The 15,340-nt window shown below is 49.5% G+C and overlaps 1 protein-coding gene across 1 annotated transcript in view; it reads left to right on the forward strand.

The window, feature by feature from the left end:
• The window catches only part of COL9A1 (collagen type IX alpha 1 chain), an 86,204-nt gene that overhangs the window by 45,086 nt on the left and 25,778 nt on the right, over nt 1–15,340 (forward strand). Inside the window, exons 22-28 of the mRNA XM_048496309.1 lie at nt 8,716–8,769; nt 9,262–9,315; nt 9,495–9,548; nt 11,423–11,476; nt 12,301–12,345; nt 14,109–14,162; nt 14,280–14,333. Coding sequence (XP_048352266.1) covers nt 8,716–8,769; nt 9,262–9,315; nt 9,495–9,548; nt 11,423–11,476; nt 12,301–12,345; nt 14,109–14,162; nt 14,280–14,333 — 369 coding nt within the window. The remainder of the gene's footprint in view (nt 1–8,715; nt 8,770–9,261; nt 9,316–9,494; nt 9,549–11,422; nt 11,477–12,300; nt 12,346–14,108; nt 14,163–14,279; nt 14,334–15,340) is intronic.

Consider the following 15,340-nt stretch of genomic DNA (forward strand, 5'->3'; position numbering starts at 1 on the left):
CTGTTAGTCTAACACATGTCTACTTACTGAGACATCTAGTGTTCTGTGAGCAAACTGCTAGTCTGCTATGACAATTAAATAATAATTAAGGACTCCTCTGAATCTAAATCATTCATCCACAACTTTGCTTCCTTCCAACTAGCCTCTTCTGAAGGTGACCAATTCTGCTGTGTCTGCCTCAGGGGCGCTTGAATTGCTCACTTATTCCTGATGTGGAAGTACAACAATTTCCCAGCTTCTGCAGAGGCTGTCTGTTGCATCCCTTTATGTCATGGCTCTAGCCTTACCTCCTTCTGATAAGAAGGCATTCTTAGATCGGCATGTGATGGAACATCACAGAATAATGCACAAGGACAGATTACTCTTACTCCTACCCACCAAAGTGTAACCATTGGGGGGAGTGCAAGTGAAGTATTCCCCCAGCTTTAATTCAGGAGAAGTGTGTCTTATTTGCTGCAGATGGTGAGACCTTTCTTTGCTCCAATAAAGACACAACAACGACAGGCTGGAAAAGGAATGGGCCGCAGCCCAGTTTATTAATTATTAATCAATAACATGATCAAACTTGAACTATGTACAAATGAAGCTGAGCGGCAAACGGGTTGCACATCAACATCCCAATCTCCATTGGTTAAGGAACTGGGCGAGGAAGGGAAGCCCAGAGATATCACTCCGGCTTCCACCCTTCCCCGCACTTTGCTGAGGAGACTGGGCACCAGCTAAGCCCATGGCAGCGTCTAGCGGCCCAGCCACTCACTCCCGGGCTTGCTGGGGTGCAGTCGGGCACCGGCTGGCAGCCCTTGGCCGCCCTATCGGCTCCGACCCACATTAACCCCACTCCCTGGAGGTGCCGGGGAGCGGCCCGGCCTGCCAGCTCGCCAGCCTGCTCAGCCCCCCACCCCCCCCAGCCCTTCCCACAGGGCACAAGCCGCTGGGAGAACTCTGAAGTCGGAAGAGCTCGCTTTTCTCCCCAGATGTATGGCGACTACCCGCTTGACAAACCCGCCAGGGCTTGCGACACGAAGTAGTAACCACACAACCCCAACCCCCTGGACATACTTATAGGGAGGGTGGAGTGGGCCACGCCTTTCTGGAGTCTCGCCGCCCGGGAAGAGGGTATGTGGACTGGAGTGAGGCGTTCTTATATACCCTTGGCTCCTCCACGCCTTTACCGGCCGGGAGCCAATCATTGCACCCCGTTTCTGCAGCATGCCGCCAAGCCATGCATGCAACTTATTTTTGCTCCTTGGCTCACCCAGCTTAGCAATGGCTGCCCCGGTTGTCGGTTGCAGCTTTTTTTTGCTGCAGATGGTGAAGACCTTTCTTTGCTCCAATAAAGACACAACAACGACATGGTTGGAAAGGAATGGAGCCGCAGCCCAGTTTATTAATTATTAATCAATAACATGATCAAACTTGAACTATGTACCAAAATGAAGCTGGGCTGACCAAGCGGGTCGCGACATTAACATCCCAATCTCCATTGGGAAACTGGCGGGAAGGGAAGCCCCAGAGATATCACTCCGGCTTCCACCCTTCCCGCCTTACTGTTGAGAGCAGACGGGCAATCGCGGCTTAAGCCCATGGCCGCCTACCGGCCCGCCCTCCTCCGGGCTTGCTGGGGTGGCCGGGCACCGGCTAAGCCCTTAATACGCCGCCTATCGTGCCGACTCCAACCCCACTCCCTGGGGTGTCGAGTAGCGGCCCGGCTGCCCGACCTCGCTTACAGCCTGCTCCCGCCCCACTCCCCGGCCCCTTCCACAGGGAAGCACAAGCCTGGGAGAACCTGCCGGAAGGCTCGCTTTTCTCCCCAGATGTGCAACACCCGCTTGACAAACCCGCCACGAAGCTGCCCTCTTGCAGCTCCCCGCCCAAGCTTCTCAAGCCTGAGCCTGTCTGATCCCTCACCAAAGCGGAGGAGAGGTAAAATGGACCCGATTAGTAATCAAACTGGGGTCCAAGCCCCACCGGGACAAGGTGGACACCGTCCGGCTCATACAGAGTCCTTTGATATTGTCCTGGGTGATCTCTGCGTGTAGTTCGCCACCGCTCCCCCGAGGGAGAGCACAACCTTGGCGGCAGCCTTGTTGACCTTCCGGCGGGCCCTGTCCACGGCCGTGGGGTCCAACGCTCCCCTCCAATGTACCCGCTGCAGGAGCTCAGACCAAACCAAGGTCATGCCCGGCCGGTGCCTGGCCAAGCTCCTCAGCGTGGTGGCCACTGCCCATCGAGCTCAAGGCCCGACCTGGCCGGGAGATCTCTCCTCCCAGGTGGGCGACTAAAGATGTCCGGAGTGGCCAGTTGGAAAATGTACTCGATCGAAAGCTTGGCCCTTCAAGCCTGCGTTCCATAACATATTCCCCTGCCCCAACCAGGTAATCCTCACGTGGGCCGCAAGTCCAAGATGCCGGCCCCAGTCGGATGAGCAGGCGTAGTCCCCGGCTTGGTTGACGACACTGTGCCCCACAATCCACACCTGTCGAAAAACAGTCTGCAGCGTCCCTGGAGGCACTGTGAAGGGAATCAACAAGTTAAGGTGAGGGCGGATGTAAGCCCGAAATGCACCCGACGCCGCCACCTGCCAAAGGTGCGGATGTCGTCCTGGACCCTGCCGCTCCTGCATACGATTTGTGGCGGCCCCTAATCTCTGAAGGGGCGAGTGCAGGCGAATCCTTCGGCAGGCTGGCAACTCCTGCCCGGAAGCCAGGCAACGCCCTGGAACACCGCCAGCATCACAAGGAAACCTGGTGAGAGGGACCACGTCCTCAATGCACCAGGAGCATCCCTCCCTTGCCGTATGGCCTATGCTGGAGCCAGGTGGTTAGCGAGGCAAGGGGGCGGGATTCGCGTCACCCGGCAGCACCCGGCATGTGGTGACCCAGGCTCCATGGCCTTCCTATAGTCGAGTTTGGAATGGGCAAGCCATGCATAGACCATGTCCCGGACAGGACAAGATGCTGCCTTTGTAGCCACGGTGCTGGATGGCCGGTCCCTGGTAGGGGCAACGCTAGCTCCCCGGCCTGAAAGCCCCGGGTGGATGTGCCAGGCGTGAAAGGCAGTGGCTGCGAAGAGCAAGCGCTCATAAGCGTGAGGTGCACACACCTGCCGCGAAAGCTCCCCAGTGAAGCTGCTTTCGCAACACCTCTCCCTGGTGACAGCAGGGCCTTAGAGTCCCCTTACGCCTAGGGCCCACCCACCGGCCAGCCTGCCACAACAAGCGGCCCGGACTACAAAATGCCTTAGTAACGTCTGGGAAGCCTGAAATCCCTGCAGTGAGATGCAATCCCAGCCAACTGGACCCCATGGTTAGCGCGGATGCCATCCCCCGCCCGTGAAGTTGAACCAAGTACTCCAGAGTAGGAGGCTCTGTGTCCACCCCACTGCGGACTGAGCGCCCTGTTGTCGCTGCATAGCTCTGGAAGTCCCGCACAGCTCTGTCGTACTGCCTACACGTGGCCGGTGCCAATGAATTCAAAGCACCTGTGATGGCGGTTTCGTCAGTTGCCAAGGTTCCACAGGGGCGCCGGCACTGTCACCGGGAACAGCTCCGCCCCGGGGGCCAGGCGCCTGAAGGCGATCCCACCTGCTGGCGAGATAATGCGTCAAGTGAGATCTCATTCTGCAAACCTGGAACAAAAGCGAAGCTTTGAAGGGAAATGTTATAAGAATCAAGCAGGTAAAAGGACAAGATTAGCGACTCCCCAGGAGGCGCGCGATGACGCCGTAGCGGATTTGCTGGATTGCCTGTTCACCACACGCACGCTGACAACAACAGCCTGGTTGTGCAAAGCACCAAAAGAGCACACCCTCTTGTTAAAGCCAGCATTGCGTGTGCCAAATGTGCACCGCCACCAGGATGGGGAAACAGTTCAAGAAAAGGTGCCGAGATCCCTGGTGATTCCCAGTGCGCATGCCAGGATGGGGGGGCCAGGAGGCCCTGTGCTCCAACGACCCTGGGAAGTAAACACCAAAACCAAAGGCCCCTGGAGGGCATCAGAGTGCACCTCGTAGCTCCATCACCCAGGTTCCTACAGGCGACTGCCACAAGGAGACGTGCCCGGTAAAGCCGTGTAGAAAGGATTGCCAAACCTTCCAGGGCCTCTTTCAGTCCCCTGCTGTAACCCTAGCGTGATGGTCGGGGGGACCTGCAGCCGGGACAATGACCTCGCCAACCGGGAGCAGAATGCCCTGCCCACTGGAGTGCCACCACCCCTGCCAGGCGAAATTAAAGGTGACCCAGTAAGGACTGGACCAGGGGCACCCTGCGATTTTCAAGCAGGGGCATGATCGACTGGATTAAGGTTGGCTAGAGCGGACAGCTATCTCTGTCTCTAGGGGAGTGAGGGCGTGCCGTGGATGGTGTCCAGCTGTATGCCTAGAAATGGCCCCTACAGAGGCGGGTGAAAGGGCTCCTCCGTCTTTTTGGGAGCCAAAGGGACCCCTATCTGCGGCTGCCAGTGCCTGGGGAGGCCCCAGAGGCAACCTCAAGCACTCCCTGGTGCCCTGCTGTCCAATGAACAGGAAATGCGGTCCAAGTAGTGTGTCACTACCCGGAGGGCACCCTTTGCCTGAAGGCCCATTCAAGACAACTGCTGAAGGCCTCGAATGCGGCACAGGCTATGGAGCATCCCATGGGCATTGCCTTATCCACATACCAGTGCCGCTTGGAAAATGGATGCCCAGCAGCTCAAAAAATCTAGAGGGGGAGAAATGGGCAGGAGCCGGAAGGCGGACTATGGATGTCACATTTTGCAAGTAATGCACTCCGGGGCCAGCTATTACCTGACAAGGCCGATGGCCTCGCTTCTAGGGTGGCATAACGCGCGACTGTACATACCCCGGGGTCTATGAAATCGTTCACTGGAGTCAGCCGGGGATGGGAGAGGTGTTGTATCAGGCAAAACTCCCCGGGGCCTTTTTTTGGGACCACGGCAATGGGGAGATCCTCAGGTTGTTGGAGTAGTGGAGGCTACAGGCTGGTAGGGACCCGGCAATCCGACCGGCCTTCACTTCCTTATCCAGCTTCGTCTCGCCACCACGTCAGGGTGATCCAGAACCGATTTCAAGAGTTGTTACGCCTGGTAGGCCCTCCTGCACCCCTGGTAAAGAGGATTCTGAAATCCGCTTCAAAGCCATCCCCCAAAAGGCCTGCTGGACGCGTGTCAGGATGAATTCTGCAGCCAGTCTAGCGCAGCACTCCCCAGCCGGATCGGAAGATTGTGGGCGCTTACAAGGTCTGCAGCAAAGGCTGGAGTTTCAATGCTTCTGGGAGGCGGCAGCGCCGCCCTGGCCGCCGGCGTCCTTCTGAGAGGGCCCGGTGCCAGGGAACCGGGCCTGCCGAAAGGGAGGGCGGCCGGCTGGTTTCATGCAGACCATCCTGCTATGGTTCCCAGAACAATTGGAGCAAACGTGATCATACTTGCATTTTGGTCGCTGGCAAGCGCCTCTATTAAATTCCCAGCAAGTCCCTTTTGCCACCCCCTGTCCCAGGTAGCTTCTTTCCACGTTTGGTCATGGATGAGGTCCCAGCGAAAGCGGCTCTTGTGGGAAGCGTTCTTGCGAATAGCCTCGTCATAGGCTATGGCCACGGGTTCGCCGGCCAAGGACCGAGGCCGCAGCACATGTGCCATATGGGCCGTCAAGTGCCAGGCTCCATTAGCAGAGGGTGTAAGCGGCCGCTTATCCAGGGCTTTCAGGTATTCAGTAAAGCCCTGCAGCCAGTTAGTTAAAGGTCCGCTCACGCCGCTGCAGGGTCCTTCCTTTTTTGCTATCGCGGTCTTGCCCCCCAGACAAGCTTACATGTTCCCCTCCCACCTCAGGCATCTGAATACGTCCACGTAATACCCGTCGAGAGCCCACTCCTGGAGCTTCCTGGGGAGATGGGACCCGGGAGGGTTCCCGTTGTCGTCAGGGACAGCTGCCCGGTAGACGGCGAAACCTCAACCCCTCGAAGGCGCCTGCGTTTTGCCAGCCAGTGGGGAGAGAGCGGGCACCTTCTCCCCTGGAACCAGAACTCCCACTGAGCCTGCATTTTCATCATCACTCCAGTTGACTCACCCGATAGAAGAGGAACTGGGTGACCGCCTGGAGGACCGGGATATGTCAGCGGCGACCGCTTCTTCACCTCCACGGCCCTCCCGCCGGAGGGGCTCCACGGACATGTCCACCCGACGTGGAGGCCAGCGCTGCACGGGAGGGAGACAGCTGGAGTTCTCCTTCTGCCGGCCCACGCCCGCCAGACTCTGCTCCCTCCAAGGCGCCAGCAGCCGCCGGCGCGGGTGGGTCTCTGGGTCCCTCCGATCCACTGGGGGTCCCGGGACTCCCGAATCGATCCGCCCGAGGGCTTGAGAGAGAGATGAAGCAAGCGTGTCTGCTAAATTCCGGACCAAGGTGGGATCGGGAGTTGCATCACCCGGCGAAGGCACGGAGGGGGCGGGAGTCCGCCAGGGAACTCCTGCTGCGCCCGGGGATCACTTCCCCGGATGAAGAGGGGGGGGCTGCTAACTGCTGAGCCCGCCAGCCTCGCCCCTGCCTATGGGGATGGGATAAGCCCAGGGTCGCTGGCGGCAGCCGTCAGCGCAACAGTCGCCCGATCCACCACGACACGGGGCCTTTCCCCCACGGGGTGCCCTCGGGGCCCGATCTGGAGCATGCAACCCTGCCCATTGACTATTGAGGGCCCGGGCCTGCCACTCTGAAGAGTGGCCGGTCCTCCTGGGAAGGGACTCCCCTTATATACCGCCGGCTTCGGACCCATAGCGGCGAAGCAGAGACCTGGCCCGCGGCCGAGAGTGAAAATAGAAGAGGAGTGGTGGAGAGGAAAGGAACGGAAAGAAAGTAAGCACAAGTAAAGTCGGACCAAGAAGGAGGAGCTGAGAAGGGTGAGGAGTAGACCAAGCAGCGGGAGAATGGCCGAGACCAAGTTACTTCCAGGCCTTACGCTCAACTCAGTTCTGCACACCACGCCTTTCTGAGTCTCGCCGCCGGGTGACTGGGTGAGGCGTTCTTATATACCCTTGGCTCCTCCCGCCTTTACCGGCCGGGAGCCAATCATTGCACCCCGTTTCTGCAGCATGCCGCCAAGCCATGCATGCAACTTATTTTTGCTCCTTGGCTCACCCCGGCAGCAATGGCTGCCCCCGGTTATTCGGTTGCAGCTTTTTTATCAGAAATATAGGAAATACTGATTTAGCATTCATAGTTCCTGATACAAACATGGCAGTGTTTTGATTGTATGTGTGTGTCTCATGTCACAGTCCAGGGAATTCTAAAGGTAGAGACATCCTCGCTGACTTTGGTTTCATCAGTGTAATGGAGCTCCTCTGGGGGAGTTGGGTGAAACAGGGTAAAAGAGGGCATTTCCTTACTTAAAAGTTATTTGTGCTGGCATATTGTACCAGCAGCAAGAGCACACTTGTTAGGTAGCTTCAAAAACAGCTCACTTGTACATGGATAGTGGGGTTCCCTCTGCAGCCTTAAACACTGCCAACAGACCTAATCTGCATGAAGAAACTTCCTTCTGTATACTGATAGAATCAAATCTCCCTCATAAGGATGTTGTTTTTTCCCCTTACCATTATGTGCTGTTGGTTCCTAATAGCCATGATCCCCCCCTCCGGAATCAACACCATTTTCCTTCTTTGTAGCTACATTTCAGCTGCACCAGGAAGCACTGCCAAAGGTTCAGAGACATTGGGCCAAGCAAAACTTGAACTAACATTTCAAGATCTAGACTGAATGAATGCTACAATGCAAGGAAAGGGAGAGGAGGAAAGCTTGTCCCAGAACCCTCATTGTTCTTAATCCCTTCCTCCCCCCCCCCTTTAACTTTAAGAAAGTTTATGTTCATCGATGGTGTGCTGGTTTTGGCAAGGGAAGTGTAGTGTCCTTCAAAATGTGTGTGTGTATATGTATACATACACACACACACGCATACATTCATATGCACACACACATATAGACACATATACATATATATACACACACATATACATACATGCGTGTGTGTGTGTGTGTATACACATATACGTATCAATATATAGCTGAGTATCATATTGATGACAGCCAGTCCCAAAACTATGAATAAGTTGACCTAAGGGCTTTACATAACGAATGAAGAACATGGGGGATTTGATTGCACCCACATAATAAGTCCCACACTGATGATAGCTGGTCTCCAATGGCAGTTCTTTGGGTCAGGTCCATGAAGAATGATTTGAACTAATTCCATTTACAACCCCTAATAGCTGCTTCTGCCTCCAGGTACCTCAAGAAAATGGCGTAGTCCCTTGTGCCAAAGGCAACAGATAAATCCATCCGGAGCGACAGGGAGGCTGTTTTGTCTACATTAAGACAGAGATCTGGCTTTTAGTTTTAGTTGCAATTTGTATTATGAGCCTTATTTGATTGGAGTCATCTTTACCAAGGTTGCAACAAAAAGTTAAAACCCCAGAGCTATGGGTAGACAGCACAGGAATGAATGTTTCCCCTGTGACCTTTGTGGATTTTAGGATGAAACCTCTCTCTTCCCAGTTAATCTACAAAGTTGCCATCCTACCCCATTATTTTGTACTCTATATCATAATTTGAGATTGTTGTCACTCTGGCCAAATGGTTATTTATCTGGCCTTTGGCAATCACCAATATAACTTATATTTATATAACAGAAAGAAATTGTTTTGAAGTTTGCTGATAAATGTGTATGTTTGTTTTCAGGGTGATCAAGGGCAGAGAGGTGCATTGGGAGAAATGGGACCCAAAGGGGACGGAGTAAGTTTTTAATGAATACTAATATCGATTGAAGTAATAATATAACATTTCTGTTACAGACTACAAACCAGATCTTATGCATATTTATTTCAAGGGGCTCAGAGTAGTATGTATCATTCTCCTCTCTTACATATTGCCCTCACAACAATGTTACCTTAAGAGGAGAGAGAATTACTGACCCAAGTTTCCTTACTGAGTAGGAATTTGTATCTGGGCATCCCAGGCCAGATTGTGGTCTCATACTCTTACCACTACACTACAGAGAACGCAGTCTTACTATGTTCAATTGGACTTTCTTTCAAGCAAATGTTCATAGGATTAACATTTACATCTAATCTACTATGTGTTTTGAAGGTTGTTAAAACCATTGAAGTTAATGGGGAAAATTTTGTTTATTACAGTTACTAGGTTTGAGAGGTGGCATTTACTTCTTCTGTGTATTAATTTTTTAATGCATCTAACACAATTGAACATATTTTCTTTTCCTTTTAGGGGCCACAAGGTATTAGAGGAATTACTGGCCTCCCTGGGCCAAAAGGAGAAGGGGTATGTATAGTTCAATTATTGCTATTTACCATTATTATTCCTAGTAGCTGCAATAGCAGCATTTGTAATGTGCATTGCTGTCATGTTTAGTTCTTTTTCAAAACTAGAGGAAAGGCATTAATGATAGTGTGATTAATGTAGTACTAATGTGTTACATAAGATGCTGTTTCTTCCTCAAGGGCTTACCAGGAGTTGATGGCCGTGAAGGGATCCCTGGCATGCCTGGAACAAAGGTGCTTAAAGTTAACATAAAATGTTTAAGCTATAACTTTCTTTTAAGAAATGTCATATCTCCCCACCCCCTACAATATCTTGCCTTGCTTTCAAGAGATACAAGTGAAGCCTTTCTCCTTTCTGCCTAGCAGGCTAGCAGCCTAGATAGCAGAATAGCTCAGGCGAGTATATAAAATCAGGAGGATCTTCCCAAGCCTGTTAGAGTGCAATAGACTGCACCGTTTCCGAAAGCAGGAGGACAGTCACATTATTAATGCAAATAAGCAGCAGCGCATCAGGAAGAAAGACCTAAACCAAGGGTTGGCAACCTTTACCACCCAAAGAGCCATTTGGACCCGTTTTCCACGGCCCTGAAGATCTAATGAGCCGGAGAGGCGGCTCCACATGGAGCTGTCTCTGGTTTGGCTCCTCCAATCACCTTTCCTTCCAGCGCTGGAAGGCAGAGGCGCCAGGCAGGGAAACCTCCTTTGCCCAAGGGTATTTTTTAAAAAATGTAATCTCTGGACTACAGTCAGATGTGGTATATTTCATACCATCTGAAGACCTCTACCCACCCAGGTGCCACCTAATTCTGCTGCTAGGCCTGGCCTCAGATTATCAGTGCTGGGAGTATACAGTAGGGGAAAGGTTTTCACTGCTTGTGAGATTAACAGAATATCTGGCTGCATGATGATGGATAGAATGCTAGTTAAACTATTTGATCATTTACAGTAATGTACATCTTACAAGTTACAGTCTCACTAGTTTTCACAGTCTTGATGTTGTGACAGTGACTAGGGTAATTTGTACAAGGCCACCCTTGGAGTTTTTCAGGGGTGGGTGGGGTCATCTTCCATTTCCCACCGCAGACTGTATAGCTTTCCACTGCTGTCAAACATTCCTCAACCATCCTGTGCCAGCTATTAAAGTTAATGTTGGTTCTCCTTGGGTCAGGGGTGTATGGGGGAGAAATGGCACTTGGAGATAACTCCTTCTCCGGGTGCCCCCCACCCCCTGTGCTTGGGGGCATGGCTCAGGGCATGGTCCCCCAAAGCCCCCCCAGGCCAGCTTTAAAATGTTTTCAAAAGCCGGCTTTCAAAAGCCAGCCTGCAGGAAGGGCAAGGGGGTGCCTTTGGGGGCCATGCCCCCAAGCCCTGCTCTCCCCCACCTCTGGCCTTGTGGCCCCTAAAAGGAAAAGCCGGATTTTGAAAGCTTTTGAAAGCCGGCTTTCCTGCATGGAAGCTGAGGGAGAAGGGCTTGGGGGTAGGGCCCTACTGCCAAGCTATGCTCCCAGGTTCAGGGGGAGGCAGGGTCCCACCCCTGAGCCCCGCTCCCTGGCTTCCATGCAGGAAAGCCGGCTTTGAAAACTTTTGAAAGCCGGCCTGTGCGGAGGTGGAGGGGGGGCGGTGCTCTGCAGTGGCAGGTGGCCCAGGTGGATGCCATGGCTGTCTGCTGCCAAGCCCTGCCTCCAGCTCCCTGCAGGCCGGCTCCTGAGGGCAGTGGCTGGGGCGCATGCTGTTTGGTCACAAGGTGGGTGTCTGGCGCCCGCCCCTTGTGATTGAAAGGCTTGCACCTGGGGACATGGGTGTGCCCATGTCCTTAAGGTGGTACACCCCTGACTTGGGTGTTTCTTCATTCTTTAAACCCCTTACTTTCTTTTCAGTTAGCTTCTTCACCCTCACCTAGCATTCCCTTTGCTACATCATGCCTACCTAAATATGTTTACATTTGTAATAACTGTTCCAATATTATGTTAAGCAGTATATATGATTGTATACTCCCATCCATTCATGTACACACACATGTGTAAAATGATTGGTTCTGCTTCTAGGGAGCAACATTTTGTATAAGTTATGATTAACATTTGACGAATGTCCAAAGCCTTTTCTTTCAGGGTGAACCCGGAAAACCAGGCCCTCCAGGTGATGTAGGAATTCAGGGACTGCCAGTAAGTATCTTTTGCCTTTAAAATTTAAAACACAGCATAGTTTACAAACCAAGCTGTAGCCAGTTGCTTATTGGTCCTATTCAGAGGTGGGATCCAGCAGGTTCTCACAGGTTCCCGAGAGTAGGTTACTGATTATTGTGTGTGCCGAGAGGGGGTTACTAATCGGTGATTTTGCCACATGATTTTTGCCTTAGCTACGCCCCTCCTCTCAGCAGTAGCACGCAGAACTTGAAGCAGTCTAGCAGGAGGTGCACCGGCGTGTGTGGCAGCCTGCGCCTGCATGCATTCGTTTCCCGCCCAAGGATCGGCACAGTGGCTGCATCCTTGCCACAGCCCCACCCAGGAATGACCCGCCCCCAGAATGCCCGCCCACACCCCCATCATGCCCCGCCCAGCCCCATTGGCGCTACGCCACAATTTGAATCCCACCACCATGGGAACCTGTTACTAAAATTTTTGGATCCCACCACTGGTCCTATGTTTTATTGTAATGGTAGATGTAAAATGTATAAACAAAATAAAGACGTTGGTGGATTTCGGGGGATGGCTGTTGAAAAAATGAGACTATAAGCAGCAGCATGCAGTTTTACTTGAATGATCCTGTTGTTATATGCTTTTTTGCTGTTATCAAAATAAATTCAAACATGCTATTATTGTGATTCAAAGAAAACGTTGATATGCCCATAAAGGATTTTTGTTGATTGTAGAGCTCTCCCTTATTTAATTGGAGCATATGTCATAAATAAGTTGAATTAACTCCTATTGCAATTTTATTACCAGAAAATATCTAGAGCACTTAAAACATTTAAAACATTTTTTTTCAGGGTTTACCCGGCTCTCCAGGAGCAAAAGGTGTTGGTGGCCAAAAGGTGAAGTATTCTAGGCAAATTAGAAAATACCAACTATTTTCCAGATGATTTTGTATTCCATCCTTTTTTCAAGGACAAGTTACATAAAGACGATCCCATTTTATTTTCACAGCAATCTATATATATTACACACATTAGAGAGAGAGAGAGAGAGGGGGGGAGGGAGGGAGGAAGGGAAGAAGAGGGAGAAAACTGGACAGAGATTTGGATCCAAATCATTATGATCAAACCCAACCCCTCTGTTTGCTACATCACAGTTACATTTCATCCTAAGTATGGTTTTTTAAAAAATACAATTGGCCTCAGCAGATTTTAAAAAGTGTAATTCAGCATAAGCATTTTTGGTCTCAATGTATTTACTTTTGATACTAGATTTAGAACCAAATAAAATGAACAATGTTGTAATGCCCTGAATAAATCTATGGTGTAGTCTCAACTGAAATACTGCATTCAGTTCTGTTTGCTGTGTCTCAACTAGGACAGCACAGAGCTAGAAAGTATATAGCAGAGGGCAACTGAGTTGATTAAGGAGTTGGAGCACCTTTCATGTGTGGAAAAGCTGAAGACACTGGAACTTTTTCAGTTTAGAAAAGATTACAAAGGGTGGGAATGAAAGAGGGCATGATAAAATTATGCATGAGATAGAGGCAGTAGACGGAGATAACTTTTTCTCCCTTTCCAAAAAAGGAAGTTGATAGGTGGTAGATTTGGGACGGATAAAAAGAACTACTTCTTTAACTCAGCAACTGTTAAAATGTGAAATTCGCTTCCAGAAAACGTAGTTATGCCCACAGGCATAGACAGTTTTAAAAGGGCACTAGACAAGTTCATGGAGGGCAAGTCTACTATTACTAGCCATGATGACTAAATGGAATCACTGCATTCAATGGAAGTAAACCTCCTAATACTTGGAGACAACATCATGAGAGGTCCTTGGCCTCTAGTTCCTGTTGTTGGGCCTCCAGAGAAACTGGTTGGCCACTGTGTAAGACAAGATGCTGGACTAGATGGACCACTAGTCTGATCCAGCAGAGCTCATCTTCTGTTCTTATAAATAGATACAAAATAGAAACTTTGGTAGGTGCTAAGTATGGGATTGGAAGCAAAAGTAATTAAGGAATGGCAGTAAAAAATAGCACAAAGATTGTTTCACAAGCCTGGACTTAATGCTGAGTAACAGAACAAACTAATGAAAGGGTGACACATTCAGAATTTCAGATATAGGATTTTGTATTATTTGCTTACTTAAGAATACATACAGTGAAATATGCCATACGAGAATGATGATTATCTAAGAAGAAAGGCAAATAGTGATAATAGCAATTTTGAAAAGTGTACTCTAGTTTTGGATTTTACAATAAGTCTGGAATTGAAAGGAAATACATGAATAATCATAACATATGTGCTAATAATTTTCTAATGGTAGATACGGATATTGTACAGAAAAAGATGAGTGGTGTTGCATTGCTAGAATTGCTGTCAGCAAACACAGATGAATGTCTGTGGATGGCTATGGTAATGTAGATGAAGTAATGAAATAGCCAGAAGAAAGAGAAAATGGGTCTTATTTGATGGGAGTTTTTAAAACACGTTTAGAAGTAAAATATTTGCTGGAAATGGGTTAAAGAAAAGAGGGGGAAGGAAAGATTTCATAATATATCATTTGACATGTCCATTTTTAGGTTTTTGTTTATTTTTGTGTAACCCTTTAGTATAGGATGATAGTACTTGGTTTTGACTGAAATCTAACTTTTATCTAACAGGGTAACACAGGTGCTCCTGGAATACCTGGCTTGATGGGAAATTCGGGTAAACCTGTAAGATCATTTCTACCTCTAGTTTCCTGACTTAAAAAAAACACAACTCTGTGATGTTTGTATTTAGTGCCAAATCAATTTTGAAGCTTGTTCTGTTTCCTATAACCATGAAAACAGGGAGAACAAGGGATACAAGGAGGACAAGGCCCAATTGGACCCAGAGGGCCACCTGTGAGTACTTGTTTTTTCTTGCTTCTCTATATTTCCACTTACTGTCAGCTACCATCTTTCTGTACTTTGTTACCTTTATTGGAAGGATGGAAATAGAAATAAGACTGCCACTGCTGTGTGCCTTCCATATTCTTTGGTCTATTCTTGTCTTAAAAGCCAGTGCTCCAAACATTTTCAAACCTACTATTCAAATGTTATACTAAGGTGCAGTATTGTGGTACTTCTACTTCTGGGAAAATGGCATTAGAGTCCGGTGGCTGCAGCCTGTCATCTGTCAGAAAAATCCTGTATCTTCTATCAGTAGGTTTGGTATAGAACGCACTCACCAAACCCCAAGGATATTCCTCTGCTCTTCCCTGTTCCCTTTCAACTCTTTCTCATTACACAATGACTTTATAGTGCTTCCAATATTTTTTTACAGCAATGTCTGATCATTGGTCTGCTTAACTATTTCCCAGATATGATTAACTATTTCCCATCTATCTTTATGCTTACAATGCATGGTTGTGGGTTTTTGGTGTGGTTAATTAACAGAAAAGTAGTTTCCTAATAGGATAATGTACGATAATCTTCTAAACTATGTTCTAATCCCTTAAAAGGCAAGTGAAGGTTTGTAAAATCAGCTGTCCAGAGAAACCGGAGTTGTCATGCTGTGTTAATGATTAGCAATTAACCCATTAGCAACACTCACTGTTAAGCTAAAAGAGGGGTTTCAGATTATACACTGAGTTTTTCTCCCTTAGCCTGTAGTTACAGGGACCAGCAAGACCGCTTATTGGCATCTCTTGCTTTTTTTGAGCCTCCAGGATTGCAAAACTTTCCATAATTCTCTCTCATACTTTTAATGAAAAAATGTGGTTAAGATGTTTCAAATTCCCGAGTAGTGTTTGTTCTCTTCCCACTAGATTTACTGTTAATAATGCTTCGTATAGGTTGTTCATTTTATTTCAATGGAATTTTCCCCCAAGTGAGTGTGTATCAAGTTGCAAACGTGCAGCCCACATGTG

This window comes from Sphaerodactylus townsendi, linkage group LG01 (assembly GCF_021028975.2).
Source record: "Sphaerodactylus townsendi isolate TG3544 linkage group LG01, MPM_Stown_v2.3, whole genome shotgun sequence".
NCBI lineage: Eukaryota > Metazoa > Chordata > Lepidosauria > Squamata > Sphaerodactylidae > Sphaerodactylus > Sphaerodactylus townsendi.